General features: G+C 41.5%; 1 protein-coding gene across 1 annotated transcript in view; it reads right to left on the reverse strand.

Annotated features, from left to right (window-relative positions):
• SQLE (squalene epoxidase) overlaps positions 1–11,056 on the reverse strand; it is a 16,185-nt gene extending 5,129 nt beyond the window's left edge. The window contains exons 1-8 of the mRNA XM_027898979.1: positions 10,387–11,056; positions 8,045–8,297; positions 7,587–7,767; positions 4,844–4,940; positions 3,433–3,546; positions 1,684–1,855; positions 1,302–1,397; positions 649–791 (exon numbers count right to left, since the gene is read on the reverse strand). Coding sequence (XP_027754780.1) covers positions 649–791; positions 1,302–1,397; positions 1,684–1,855; positions 3,433–3,546; positions 4,844–4,940; positions 7,587–7,767; positions 8,045–8,297; positions 10,387–10,674 — 1,344 coding nt within the window. The 5' untranslated portion in view covers positions 10,675–11,056. The remainder of the gene's footprint in view (positions 1–648; positions 792–1,301; positions 1,398–1,683; positions 1,856–3,432; positions 3,547–4,843; positions 4,941–7,586; positions 7,768–8,044; positions 8,298–10,386) is intronic.
• Positions 11,057–14,204: the final 3,148 nt, after the last annotated feature.

Genomic DNA, 14,204 nt, shown 5'->3' on the forward strand with positions numbered 1-14,204 from the left:
ACTTTTGAATCACCTGTTTGTATTCTATAATTATCCTATCTGTAATTTAGCCAAGAAAATATGCCTAACCTGATCAAAAGCAGTAAACAAATAAATAAGAGCTCTTAGTATCTACTCATGGGAATTGTGGGTCTAAGTCTCTCTGAAAAAAACACTGATGGTGCTGATCCTGGAAAAGAAGGATGTCTTTTAACTTACTACTGTGAGATTAATTCAGTGGGCAGGAGGCTTGTGGAGCACTGAGATGTGCCTTGAAAGACTTGGTACACAAGCTCATTATTCTCTAAAGTTCCAATCACGCAAGTGTAATGGTCCAAACCCACCACATTTAGGACCAATCTGGGTACAAATACACTACTAAGACTGGAATATCAGCCTACATTAGCAAAGCATTCTGACTAGACACGGCACACCAGTCTCCTTAAGTAAAATATGGCAGGTCCATAAGCACAAGTTGGAAACTGCTTTTTGCCACACAGCCACAGCACTCACAAACCACAGCTCCCATGCTGAATCCCAGATGTCTAATTATTCTATCCAAACCTTTGAAAACTGCTTCGAAAACTTACTTGCCTGAGTTGCAGAAAACTTAGAAGTGTGTCACTGAATTGCAGCAAAAGCTGCCTAAAATCCAAAATAAAGAATCACCTTAAGAACATCAGAATCTTCATAAAGGTCTGGAATATCCTGGAGCAAACTTCTCCATATTTTAACATCATTTAAAATAACACTCATTCCTCCACCAGTTAGAGGGTGTCTTATATTATATGCATCTCCTAAAAGAAGAACACCTGGGTAAAAGAGAAAAAATAATGGGATACTGCATGGCCATTTCATTAGAATTCAAGCCCTCTATTAAAAAAAATTAAATTAAATTATAAAAAAAATTCAAACATACTAAGAATTCATTCCCACCAGAAAATGAGATGAATAACAACTAGAAATTAAAAAAAAAAGAAAAAAAAAAAAAAAAAAAAAAAAAAAAAAAAAAAAAAAAAAAAAAAAAAAAAAAAAAAAAGGAAAAAACCAAAAAGTATGTCTTTAAATTAACAGGTTTAAAAGTGTTTTAGGGTGATCAATGACAAGCTATTTTTGTCCCCACAGGTATACATCGGCATGTGTCCAAAAAACACAAACACACACCCTGCTTAAGTTAATTTCCTTTTTTTTTTTTAATGAAGCCTTCTTATAAGTTTTCTGTATAAGGTTGAGCAACTGAGTAAATTAAACTTAGAGATAAAAGAGGCATTGATTTAAAGTCTGGCGTCAATACAAACATTCCAGTTAAAACTAGAACACACCTTTCTTGTTTACAGCTGAAGGAGGCAAGAAGCTGGCTGGCATGGTCCTCAAACGGTCATTCTGAACTGCTATTAAGAATGGTTCCTTCAAATGATCTGCAATAACCAAATATTTTAGTTACAGTACTTAGACTACGTCAAAAATAACTTGTACATAACCTATTTCAACCTCTCCTTAGAGATCTAATCCTTCTGGATTGCCAACCTCACCCACGTGAGCTGAACAAGCTGCGTGATGTGGGGGCAAGGAACAGTGAATGGTTACTGGACCAGTAACCACACATGTGGAAAATCCCACACAATTCAATGGATTCAATGAAATGTGTCTTTTTTTTTGGCATGTTTAAATGTCACAGTTATCTAGAAGTCTTTCAAGACTTACCAGGCAGTTGTGGATGAATGTTCTCAATCATGTATTCTTTTAAATTTTTGGGCATTTCCCCGCGAATATCAACAAGGACCCGAGTCTCAGTTGAAGAAATCTTATAGATTAGCACTGGACTTGTCTTAGCTAAAACAAGCTCAGCATAATTAGCTTTAAACTGTGGTGAATCCTTAAAAAGGAAAGAAGAGGGAGAAAGATTCAGACTGATTAATGAAAGGATACTATATGTCAGACATACAAAATAATTTTCTAAAATACTTTAAAATAAAATCCCATATCATGTTAAATTTGTGTTATTTGTCTCTTAAATAGAGAAGTGTTTTCAAAAAGAAAGTTTTAAACTTCAGTGTAGCAACAATTCTTTTGCCAATATATTTTAATATTTACTGGAATATGTACTAATTTATACATTCATTTGAATACCTCATCAACATTTAATGCATGCCATTGAAAACCTGTAATATAATCAATGTAGTAGTTTTTGGTAAGATCATTCTGTTTTCTTGTCATAAAGAAAGTGGTGGGAGGGAAAGAAATGCACTAGTCTGAACACAACTACATGGAGACACCAATGGAGGAAGAGCCACAGGGTCCCACCTAGTGAGGTCTTAAACAAGATTCCAAAAGTAGAGAAATTTGGGCAGTGCTGAGTCAGGGACCCAAAACATGCTGCAGCTCCTCCAAGTCTGTATCCCCAGTCTAGTGAAAATTCTGTTAATTGTGGTTCATTCTCCCTTAATGATTTTTGCTCCCTTAATTCTTTTTTTGCAGCAGCCACACAGTGTTAAGACCCAGCCAGGATTTCTACCTGGGTTCTCCAACCACCCAGCTACCAACCCAGATTCCCAGTTCAAAACCAGGAACCACCTTCTCTCTTCAAGTTTATAAATCCTGAAGGCAAATGGTACCTGGTTACAAGGTACCATGCATGTTCAGGCAGGAGCACAGTTTGGATATTCTCCTGGAGTATAAAATATAGGTAGTTTGACCCAGAGCTGCCACCATGATTTCCACTCCCTGAACAAATACTGTTAAGTATTGTGAAAAAAGGAGTATCACCATCTTAGGTATCAGTATCTTTCACAAACCTGTCAAACCCCCTCTATCCAGGGTATCAATTTTACAAACTGGGTTCCAGGTTTACAGTGGTGCCCACTTCTGATCCAGAGCTTAGTGCTAAATAAGACACAGCACTAACAGTGCACATAGCACTGCCTTCCATAAGATGCTGAAATGCTTCTTTCTAAAAATAAATTTCTGTGAACTGGTCTAGTGAGTTCAGTGCCCAGTTTAAACCAGCTATGTTGAATATCCATTTTTTTAAACCTTCCCTTTTAAACAATATGTTTAAGATTAGCAATATACTACATTCTTAAAACCACAATATTTACCTTAAAACACAAAAAACAAAGCCAAAGCTGCTTCACAGATACTTAAGTGTTTTAAGAGTTGAAAACATGATCTGTAACTATACCAAATATGTGAAGTCTGATATAGTAAGTTCAACTATCCTAGCACTGGAATGGAGGATGCATCAACAATTTAATAGAGAAAAACAAAGACCAAAATTTCCAAGCACTCCTCAAAGGAACACAGAAACTGATAGAACAGATGGATAAATATCTAAAAGCGGAGTTCTAACTGATTCTGTTGGAAAAGGTAATGAACAACAAATTCAGTGAAATTCAGACCCACATTAAGAACCAGTAGCATACTGGCTTAAATAGTATTATGCATAAAAGTTACCTTCAAAATGCAACCAACAAAATGGGATGAAACAGTAACTTTACTGGATACCAAGTTTTTCCTAAACTTGGAAAAAAGTCCATCAGCTACAACTGTAAGTGGTGCATGAAGTTCCTGCAGCATGAAGAAAAAATAAAGATATGACACTGTCAATTTCGCTTCAGAACAGTGAGAAGCAACTCCCAAGCTCTCCTTTGCAATTGTACTTTAAATGTTGTACAAAACAATAAACATCTAAGAGGATCACAGACTATATTAACAACATATGTATTAAGAAATACAGTCTTTTTTCCCTCCCCCTTATTCATATCTATCTATTTCCTCTAAAAGCTCATCTAATGATATACTCCAGCTTTTTTAGACATGCATTCAAGATAATACAGTTATGGGAACAGTATAGGAACTCAGATAAAGAAAACAGACAAGAAAGAGGAGTAACTGTTCCCTTCAGTCTGTAATGCTCTTTAGAAGGAAAAAACAAACAAACAAAAAAAAATCCCAGAAGAAATAAGAAATTTGAAATTAAAGAACCGTACTTAAGCAACTGAAGAAAACCAAACCAAAGTGTAACAAATTGATATATAGTAAGCATAAAGGATCCTCTTTAAAAGACCAAGCAAGGAACTCTGAGCAGTTCCCAGTATACTCAGGAGCTTTAACAAATAGTGTATATAGATAAAGTCCAAATGTGAGTAGATGTTCCCTTCTACCTGCAGATTTCTCAATGTCAATATATTCAGTGATTAAACTTCAAATGACAATAGATTTACACTGAGCATTAGTCCTTGGCCTTCAGTAATTTCATATGCTTGGCAGAAGCACTAAAATATAGTTTTCCTTCTTAAGCTTTCAGGATGTAAGGTTACACAGTTTCACAGAATTTAGTCAGCAGTTCAGCATTAGCTGATGCAGAGAACGTTAATCAAATCAGTGATACAATTAGAATAGGCCAGAACTCTCTTTCTGTCATCCAAGAAATGACTAGACAGAGCTTTCTCTATGAATAAGTATCTTATTTTCAGTCCCTCACTAGCTGGTGGATGTATATGTGGAAATGTAGACCATTACACACAGGCAAAGCACAAATCCTAATATATTGGGGTTTTTTCACCAGGAACTCTCACAAGATTTTAAACTCCAGACATATGAATATTGAAACCAATAATGAACTGAATTCTTCGGAGACACTGAAAACAGAAGCTGCATAAGAAGTTATAAAAAGCATTCCCGTATTCCTAGACTACATCTACTAGAAAGCATTCTCTCTTTATTAAAGCTTTTGCTTTCTTGGTAACTGCATTATTTCTGCACCAGTGCTCTGAAATACAAGTTTTAAGAAAAATTATATATATAAAGCAGCCCTCAATTCTTTCAATAGTTTAACAAAGATCATAACAGAAAACTGTCTTACCTTAGTGTCTCCAGTTTCTTTGTCCTTATACTGAACACCCACGACACAGTCATCTTCCTCAAGCAACTGTAACACAGTCCCCTCAATGAACTTTGCACTGAAATGGAGGGGTTAAAACAGAAGAGGATTAATGATGCCAACATGTCAAGGCACTAGACACAGAAGAAAAACCAAATTTTCATTAATCTTCTCTCTGCTGACATAATTTGTTTAAAACTTGCAAGGAAGTGTTCTTGATCACTTTCTGAAGCCAGATTAAACTTCAAAATGTGTTTGCCATTAATTTCAGTTCAACATTACCTTTGGTTTGATACCTGAATATTCTAAAAACTGTGTGCTTATCCTAAACACCCTGTCACTGAGCAGAATCCCCTGCTGTGCTTCAGGGGCTTTGTGGCCAAGTGGGAGATGCTGAGAGGAGTTTCACGTCTAACAATAGTAAGAAATCTGGCAGCTGATCGAGTCATCCCAGCGAAGGGGTGGGAATTGTGGACAGTGCAGGTGAGACCTAAGTCTGAGGAGAATTAAAGAGCAAAATCAGCAGCACCTAAATACTTAACACATTCACTAGATAAAAGTGAGGCATCTAGTTCTCAGAACAGTCCAAACTAATCTAACCTGTTTAGGACACAGATGTCTAGGTTGATAACTCAGGAATTCAGGATACATTTGGTATGGGTTTGGGGGTTTTTTGCTAATTTATGCTTTTAAAGTTCTGCTGGCACTTAGCTCTTCGAACAAAGCTTCCCTTTCTTCTACCTCCCAATCAGAGCTCTTTCGGGTTCAGAAATTAAATCCCTATAAATTTACATCCCTTGTTGGGTTTGAGCTGTTAGACTTGATCACAGCAGCTCAGACTTAGCAGCTCGAAATGGGACACTGTCTCTCCCTCACAAATACTTCATATCCAGGTGAAATTCCATGACTTGGAGAACTGAGCTAAAGGTCCACATGACGACACAACAGCTTGCTATTTTAGACTCTCAGAAACAGTTCGATTTATGTCTTTCCTACATGCCATCCAGCACGGAAATTTCAGAGCAGATCATGACTGGTTTGATCTGCTGGGCTGTAATAAAACATGAATGGCTGAGTGTGAGCACACTGACAGAAACTTCAACAGGAAGGGAGTGCAGCAGCATGACAGTGAAACAGAGCTCTGCAGATCCTATCAGTTCTAAATTTCTTTAATAGCTGTCATTTCAGTTACCTGTGTAAGTGCTCACTTCTTTTTCTGGTTCACACCCAATATAAATCAGTTTATAATTATACAGAATTAGTTTACTATTACAAACTAATGATCTCTACCTCTTACCCTGAAAAATTAATTTTACTCATCTGAAATGAATTCGTATTGCCTAGTACTTATAAAGAGGATATATTAATCAGTAATAATCCTCTGTATTTTCACAAGCTTAGAGATGAAAAACAAAACCTCAAGGCACTATTAAGAGTTCTTCATCTTTGCTACATCTAAACACACAGTTTTCTATGCTACAATTCAAATGGCAAACAAGCATAAACAAGACAGACATTTATGAGTGTGTGGAAAAAGGGGAAAGAATTTAATTCAAGTCACAAACATTAGTTTTTTTAAAGTTTTTGCTTTCAAGAGTCTGTACAGCTACTGGAGTTTTCCCCAAGTTGAACAAACAGGTAACCAAATTTTATTGAACTTGTAGCTTCAACGAGAAGGCTTTAGCCTTCAGAGCTAGTGAACATGATTGCTATTAATTTTAACTGTACTACAAAGCTGTTAACTTTTAATGCTGTTTTTAGTAATTCATATAACAGATAAAATAGGAGAGAGCAATTTTTTAGCTCAGAATAAAGACATGTTGGGTAAAAATATGATAATGCCATGTTTCCCTTGTGAGGGGACATAAGGCATTTAACATATTTTTGGAAGGAAAAATTATTTAGGTGGGAAAAAAGACAACATGAAAACAATACCACATGGAAAATTGTTTTAATAAAAGTTTCCTTCTTACCTCTTGTATAAAAAAAAGAAAACACTTAAGAGGAAATACCAAACACTAATTTTTCTTTTCATTATGAAAAGAAAGTGTCTTCCAGATTCTGAAAAGTAAAAGTTAGTAACTGGGAAGAGCTCCTTCCATATAGTGCTCCTTTTTAGTTATTTTGCCCCACTTCTTGTTAAAAAAAAAAGCAAACAAACACGCAAAATGCATTTAAAAACTTGATTTCTGGCATCACTGATAACATCAGTGGAAGACATACATGGTCCTGCCCATTGCAGGAGGGTTGGACTACATGACCTGTAAAGATCCCTTCAAACACAAACCACAGTCCAAGAAATTATGCCAGATTTCCCACTCACGTCTTAGCCAAAGAAGTTCTGAGCCTTGCTCACCAAGAAGAGGTCACTGCTTCTAAGAAAATGCCAAACCCAGGAATCAGCAGAAGGGAATCAGCTCTTCACCCATGAGCTGTCCTCCCACACAGATGCGTCAGTACCCTGACTAAAATTTAAAGCCTATATTCCCTTGGTTCAAAGTTCAGCTTGTCCCAAAGGGTGGTGTATATATGATATATGTGATGTACATGGAACTTGTGAACTTGTCTACAGAAAGAATGAGTAACTATAGCTGCTACTTTCTCTCTTGTTCTTTGCAGTCCTCCATGTTGGAACAGAGGAAAATGGTTAAGGAATCTCATGGATGCTGGGACCAGGGCTTTTGAATCCCTAGATCCCAACTGTGCTGTTCACAATGTGACTCACTTGGGCTCTGCCATAGCTGCCCTTCGGAGGCCCATGATGAACTGGCCATGATGAAAAGATCTTCCACTGGCCACACGTCCGTCTTCAGATGTTGGATAAGGAATTTCAACCTCTGACTTGCTCTCTAGGTCATGAATTATGTAACCATTTACCATTTGGGAATCAATACCTTCTACTGTATCTGCAAAACATAAGCCAACAGATGAGTTAAAAAAAGTCTTTAAGAAAGCTTAATTATGTATTAAAAGTATTTCTTTAGACAGAGTCCAATTTTTTTAAAACATATTGAAAGACAAGTGTTTTCAAAATGGCAAACTGGAAATACACAAGCAATTTTAACTGAACTATAAAGCACAGATAATGTATTTCCTAATTTTTCGTGTAGGTGTGCTTTTACCAGAAACATTGTTGGGTGTGGTAACTGTAACAGATGTATTTACATTTTGAAATGCACTTACCTTCAAGACCCAAGTCTCGAAGAGCATTAAATCCTCCAGGCTGCAACAATTCTCCAACTATCCTGTCAGGTTCTTTCAGATCCCTCTCTATCACTGTCACCTTTCTTCCATCCCTTGAGAGCACCGTGGCCAAGGAAGAACCAAGGACACCTGATCCCACAATGATAATTTCTGGATCGTATTGAGGCGACGATGTTGTATTTGGAGTGGTCTCTGTCAGATACACATCTGAGAAGTTCACTTCTTTTTTACCCTTTAGAAAACAAAGCCAACAAAGTTATATGTGCTGATGTATCTGTACCATAACCTTGTCAGAGGGCTGACTTGGAACTAGTTCTACTCTGACCCAGGGACTGAATGTCAGTAGGTGGAGAGCATCTTCCAGCTTAGTTTTGTCTGAAATTAAATCCATCATACTCCACAATGCAACAGAAGTACAAGAAGAGAAAAGAAAAACCAACACCCCTGCAAACAAAATCAAGACCCTTGCTTAAAACTACCCTGCTGATCAAAAAGAAACCACTAACATAAGTGTCAGAGAGACTGAAAGTAGCTATAAAAGACAGTAAGACAAGGCTGACCCATAGCCTTGTTCTATACAGTAAGACACGGATGCCTTCATGCCAGGGAACCGCTCCCACATGGAGGCCTCAGCACTTTGCAAAGAAAAAGGTATCAGATTTACTGGAAAATGTATTTCTCTGGAAAACATATTTCTCTTTAATTTTACTTGTAACTGAACCTACTGAAGTACCCAGCAAGGAAAAGGGTCAGCAGAAGCAGCTACCTGGGAAACGTTATTAAGAAGTGGTCCTGAAATGAAAAGTCATCTGACAGTTAAAAGTATAAGGAAAAACATCCTTCACCTACATTTCAAACTGTTAAGAATTGACATCATTTGGATTGGACATCAATTAATATATAAACTGGTACCTGAAAATGATGACCAGCTATGCTGTGGAACCTTCCCAACAGCACCTAATCACATACATTTCAAAGTGAAAAAAAATTGTAAGGGCAACTCCAGTGCAAAGCTGCAAGTCATTTCTCCAGCTGGTAGAAGAGAGCTCAATTCACTCTTTCACAAATGCCTTGGTACTGCTGTGCTGACAGTGGTAAAAATACGATTGCATCAGTGAAACAAATGCCCAGAACAACACTGACACCAGAATTTCTAGTGGCATAGTGTAATGTTTATGTCTACAATGCAGCGAAGGAATGCAAAACTAACTATCTGAATTCAGGTAATACAAGAAACTGAGGTAAAGGCAGGTTTTACCACAAAAACAAAATAAAAATCCAGAACCTTTGACTTGCAGCCAAAACCAGTTTCATGTTCTTTTGTACAAGGGGTCAGTGTTCACGTGAAAACACCCAGAAGTACACAGGAAAGTAGCCAAACAGTGCCAGCCACAGATGTACTGGATATACATGTCCTGTCCGTAGTCTTGGATGGCAGGACTCCAGCTAAGCCCCGGGCACCAACTAGAGCTCTCCACCATCCCATAGCAAGGCCCATGCTGGGCTCAAGAGAACAGACTGTCTGAGCTTAGGTCCTGCATCTACTGTACAAGCAATAGTTCAGCAATAATTTCCATGTAAATCTATCTGCAGTTATCTGAACAAATGTGGTTTATCCATAAATTATCCATATCAGGAAGGTGATCACAAAGGCACAGAATGGCTGAGGTTGAAAAGGGTCTTTGGAAGTTGTCTGGTCCAAAGCCCCTGTTCAAGAAGAGTCAGAGCAGACTGGCCTAGGCAATGTTTTGGATACCTCCAAGGTTGGAGACAGCCACCTCTCCGGGTAACGTGTTGAAGTGCTCAGTCACTGTAATGAGTGCTTCCGAATGTTCAGAGCAAACATCTGTGCCCATGTCCTCTCGTCCTGTCACTGGGAATCCATGAAAAAACTCTTGGCTCTTTGCACTCTCCCTTCAGGTATTTATAAACATTGATATACACACTGACGAAACCTCCCCCAGCCTTCTCTTCTCCAGGCCTTTCCTCATAGGAGAGATTCTTCAGTCCTTCATCTTTACAACAGACTGGCAACTGAAGATATTCTTCTACGAGTATAATAATCCTTTAGTAACAAATCTTTCCTCAAACACATTTGATTTGACTCCACAAAACCCCTGGTGTATCACTTAAGTTTCACTGTTTATTTTGCCATCCAAAACTAACACAAAATATGACAAATCAGACATGCAGCATCTAAAGACAAACCCCCTCCACCCCTGTCTTAGCTCTTTTCCCTCACCAGGGCAGAGGGGGTCAGTCGCCAGAGGGATGAGCAGAGGGACCTTGGACCCCACGTGCCTCGTCAGAATCAAACTCACCTTTCCGGATTTGGGTTGTTCGACTTGTTGAGACCCCGGGGTGGGTTTGGCCCAGAAAAATCCAACAAGAGGCAAAGCTGAGAGCACATCAGAGAGCATCCCCAGGTGTGACTTCTGCTGCTGCTGCCGCTGCCGCGGCCCCCTGAAGTGGTACCTGTAGGACAGCAGCAAGCCGAGGGAGAAAAACACCAACACGGAGAGCAGCACCTCCTTGTTAGCGTAACTCATGAGGTCTCCACACTTTTTATACACGTAAATGAAGGAGGCGATGCCCAGGAAGGTCCACATGGTGAGGGTCACTGCTCCCGGCTGTTCCTCCAAAGCTTCGCCGCCGACAGATGCTGCCCAAACCGGGGCTTCGTGCAAGGGATGAAAAAACCTATTTACAGAAACGAGATGACTTCCTTTGCAATGGAAGGGAGACCTCAATGGGAAAACCAGGAGCCCCTCAAGAGGGACAAGCCACAGGAACCCGAACAGAGGCTCCAAAACCCCAGGGAAAAAAAAAAAAAAAAGAATAAAATAAACGTCTTCTTAAGAACCCCCGAGCTCCACGCGGCCCCTCATGGAGACATGCGATGCCAGAGGAGCTGGAACTCGTCCCGCCGCCCCCAGGTCGCCGCCCCACTGCGCCCGGCTCCGCTCAGTGCAGGGGCCCTCACGCCCGGAGATGGGGCGGGGCGGGGCGGGGAAGCGCGGGGCACGCCCGGCGGGGCGCGGCTGATGCTCGCTCTACCTGCCCACGTCAGGGCGCCCCGCAGCCGCCTGCCGGTGGGGGAGATGCGGCGCTGCCCGGCCCAGTTCCCGCGGCGCCCACGCCAGGACCGGGGAAGATCGGGAGGACCGGTGGGGCTGTGCTGACCGGGGGCGAGCGGCGCGATCAGCTCGCGGCAGGGGCGGCCCCCCGGCCATGCTAATGAGCAACGGCCGCCACCGCCCCGCGGGCACCGCGCGCCCGGGCCGCCCCGCGCTGGCCAATCAGCGGCGCTATGCCGACATGGCGCTATGGCCGCCGGCCAATCGGAGCGCGGCGGAGGCGGGGCCTGGGCCCGCCGGGCGATGTGACGCGTGGAGGGCGGGGCGGCGTTGCCGTGGTGACGGGATGAGGGGCGGGGCCGGCCCGCCCTGAGGGGCGGTGGGTGCTGAGGGCAGCGGGCGGCGGCGGCACCGCGGGGTGTCCTGCCCGAGTGGGCACGGAGAGCAAAACCCGCCGGGGAAATCACAGAACCGTGGAGTGGTTTGGGTGGGAAGGGACCCTAAGGACCGCGTAGTTCCAGGCACTTTCCGGGGGAAGGGACACTTTCTATTAGACCAGGTTGCTCAAAGCCTCATCCAGCCTGGCCTTGAACATCTCCAGAGGTGGGACGTCCATAACCTCTCCAGGCAGCCTGTTCCAGTGCCTCACCACCCTCACAGTAGAGAATTTCTTCCTAATACCTAAATTTCTACCTAATACCTCTGTCCTCCTTCAGTTTAAAGCCATTCTCTCTTGCCCTGTCACTCCATGCCTTTGTGGAAAGTCCCTCTCCAGCTCTTTTGGATCCCCTTTAGGTATTGGAAGTACTCTAAGATGTCCCCTGAGCCTTCTCTTTTCCAAGCTGAAAAGCCCTAGCTCTCTCAGCCTGTCCTCATAGGAGAGGTGTTTCATCTCTCAGATCAACTTCGTGGCCCTCCTCTGGGCTCATTCCGATGGGTCTCGTGCTGGACTCCCCACAGTACTCCAGGTGAGAACTCACCACAGCAGAGGGGCAGAATCACCTCCCTCACTCTGCTCCCTGAGCTGCTGGTGATGCAGCCCAGGATGCAGCTGAGTTTACTTTTTTAGCACTGAGCTCCTCAGGGACACACACCTCTGGTCCTCCCATTTTCTCAGAAAGGGACTTTCCTTGGGCTCTGTACTGGTGGTGGTGGTGCAAGAATACTGACCATGTCTGTCTATCACAGCATAATGATACTTAAAAGCAATGAGGCTGTGAAACACCACAGAACCCCACTCCAGGAAGAACTGGTGAAAGAATGAGCAAAACCAATAACAGGCACATGGAGTGAAAGGAGACAAGATCCTTGCAGTGGTAGAATGGAGTGGATTTAAAGAGGGGGAAAACGTCTGGTAGTTTCTCAATAAAAAGGAGACTGAAACCAGTTTGACAAAATGAATACAGGTGAAAACAGGAGCTAGTAAGAGAAGTGGCTTTGATTTATTCACCAGATTAGTCAGTTCAGGCTAAAAGTAAAGATCCTGTGAGCTAAAGAGATCAAACATGGGTTTTTCTATATGGTAAAGAAACAGGGCTCATCCAACAATGATGGTTATTCCCTCAACAATGACGTGAATTCTGGAGCAGCAGAAACATCCAAGATAATAGACAACTACCTGTAAAAACATGTTCACAGCGGGAGCTGCTTTTCTTCAGTTTGAATAAAGGTTATTACAGCTATCAGCAAGTTTATATTTAAATCACTTGAGACTGAGCCTCTTAAATACATGTGTACTTGATTTCCTATGTTCAGTTTGCTTATGGCCCTTGTATCTGCTTAAAAGGCCTTTTGTCTTATGGTCTGAAAATCAAATAACCCTTCTGGGCCTTTCATGCTAGAGACCAAACAAAAGAAGAACCGTAGTTGACATACATGAATAACAGCTGTTGAAAATTAACACCAGAGTAATGCAAGTGCATAGTCAGAACTGTACCAAGGACCAGAACAAACTGAAGGGGCTTATAGGAAGAGGGATAATGGTTAAGAAAACAGATTAAAGCAGAATTCTGTGAATGAAGACAATGGCATGATGATTTAAAGACTAGAGTAAAATTGCTTGTCCCCCTGCCAGCTGCCCTAAACCCTTCTTTACTTCCTGAGGATCCTGCTTGATGCAGCTGTAAAGTTATTTGTGTCAACTTGGCCACAACAGATATGTGTAACCCACTGCAGAACATGAACTTTCTGTCTTATCGAAGTCACCCTGTAGCCACTGTGCCTGAGCCAGAGCAGAGGGCAGCAATCCATGGATGGTACGGGAAGGAGTGAGTGTGGGTGTCTCTTTGGCTGCAGGCTGTAATTAGAGCCTATTAGGTGACCAACAAAACTGAATGATTGTTCTCCTTTCACCCCAAGAAATTGCCTTCTGTTGATGAAATACTCATGCAAAATTTCTTTCGAGGTTATATAACCTGTGAGTCATTTCTCTTGATACTTCTATTTGGAGTGGTTACACTGGGAATTGAAGTGGTTACAGAATGCTGTTTGAAGCTTGGATGCTTTCAGAACATTTCTGTATTTCCAGCCAAGACATTGGAAGTGGGTGGCTCCCCACTACTTCTTCACTCGCTCTCCTGGCTGTGGTGAAGAGCTTGAAATATTTGCATTTCTTTGTTTGCTTTATGATTTATGTGCGTTCTTGAACTTGGTTAATAATTTTGTTTCTAGAATGAGAAACTTCAGGCTTCACTTGTGTCAACCTGTCAGTATGACTGCTGTGGAAAATCTTTTAATGATTTAAATCTCACAGTGGCAAATATGAAGAGGCTGAAGCAGGAATTTCTAAAATTCCATAACAACTTCACAGTCGGGAAATAAAGACTCCCGAGAAGATACTGGAGCTGAGCAGATTTTTCTCTTCACCCTTCTCCAGAAGCAACTTCACTCAGCAAAATGCTATTTTCAAACTTGGACAACGAGCAGTTGGAAGAGCAGTGGTGTGATGTTGGAATAACCAGAAATGGTTGGCTGAACTCCAGGGTATAAAAAATAAATCACTTGGTGAAGCCTGCCTGTTGTGCAGAAGCAGGCATCGTCTGTGCCATTTGAATGTGCAGATC

This window comes from Empidonax traillii, unplaced genomic scaffold (assembly GCF_003031625.1).
Source record: "Empidonax traillii isolate 1590-97213 ecotype Southwest subspecies unplaced genomic scaffold, ASM303162v1 scaffold632:size372483, whole genome shotgun sequence".
Lineage (NCBI taxonomy): Eukaryota > Metazoa > Chordata > Aves > Passeriformes > Tyrannidae > Empidonax > Empidonax traillii.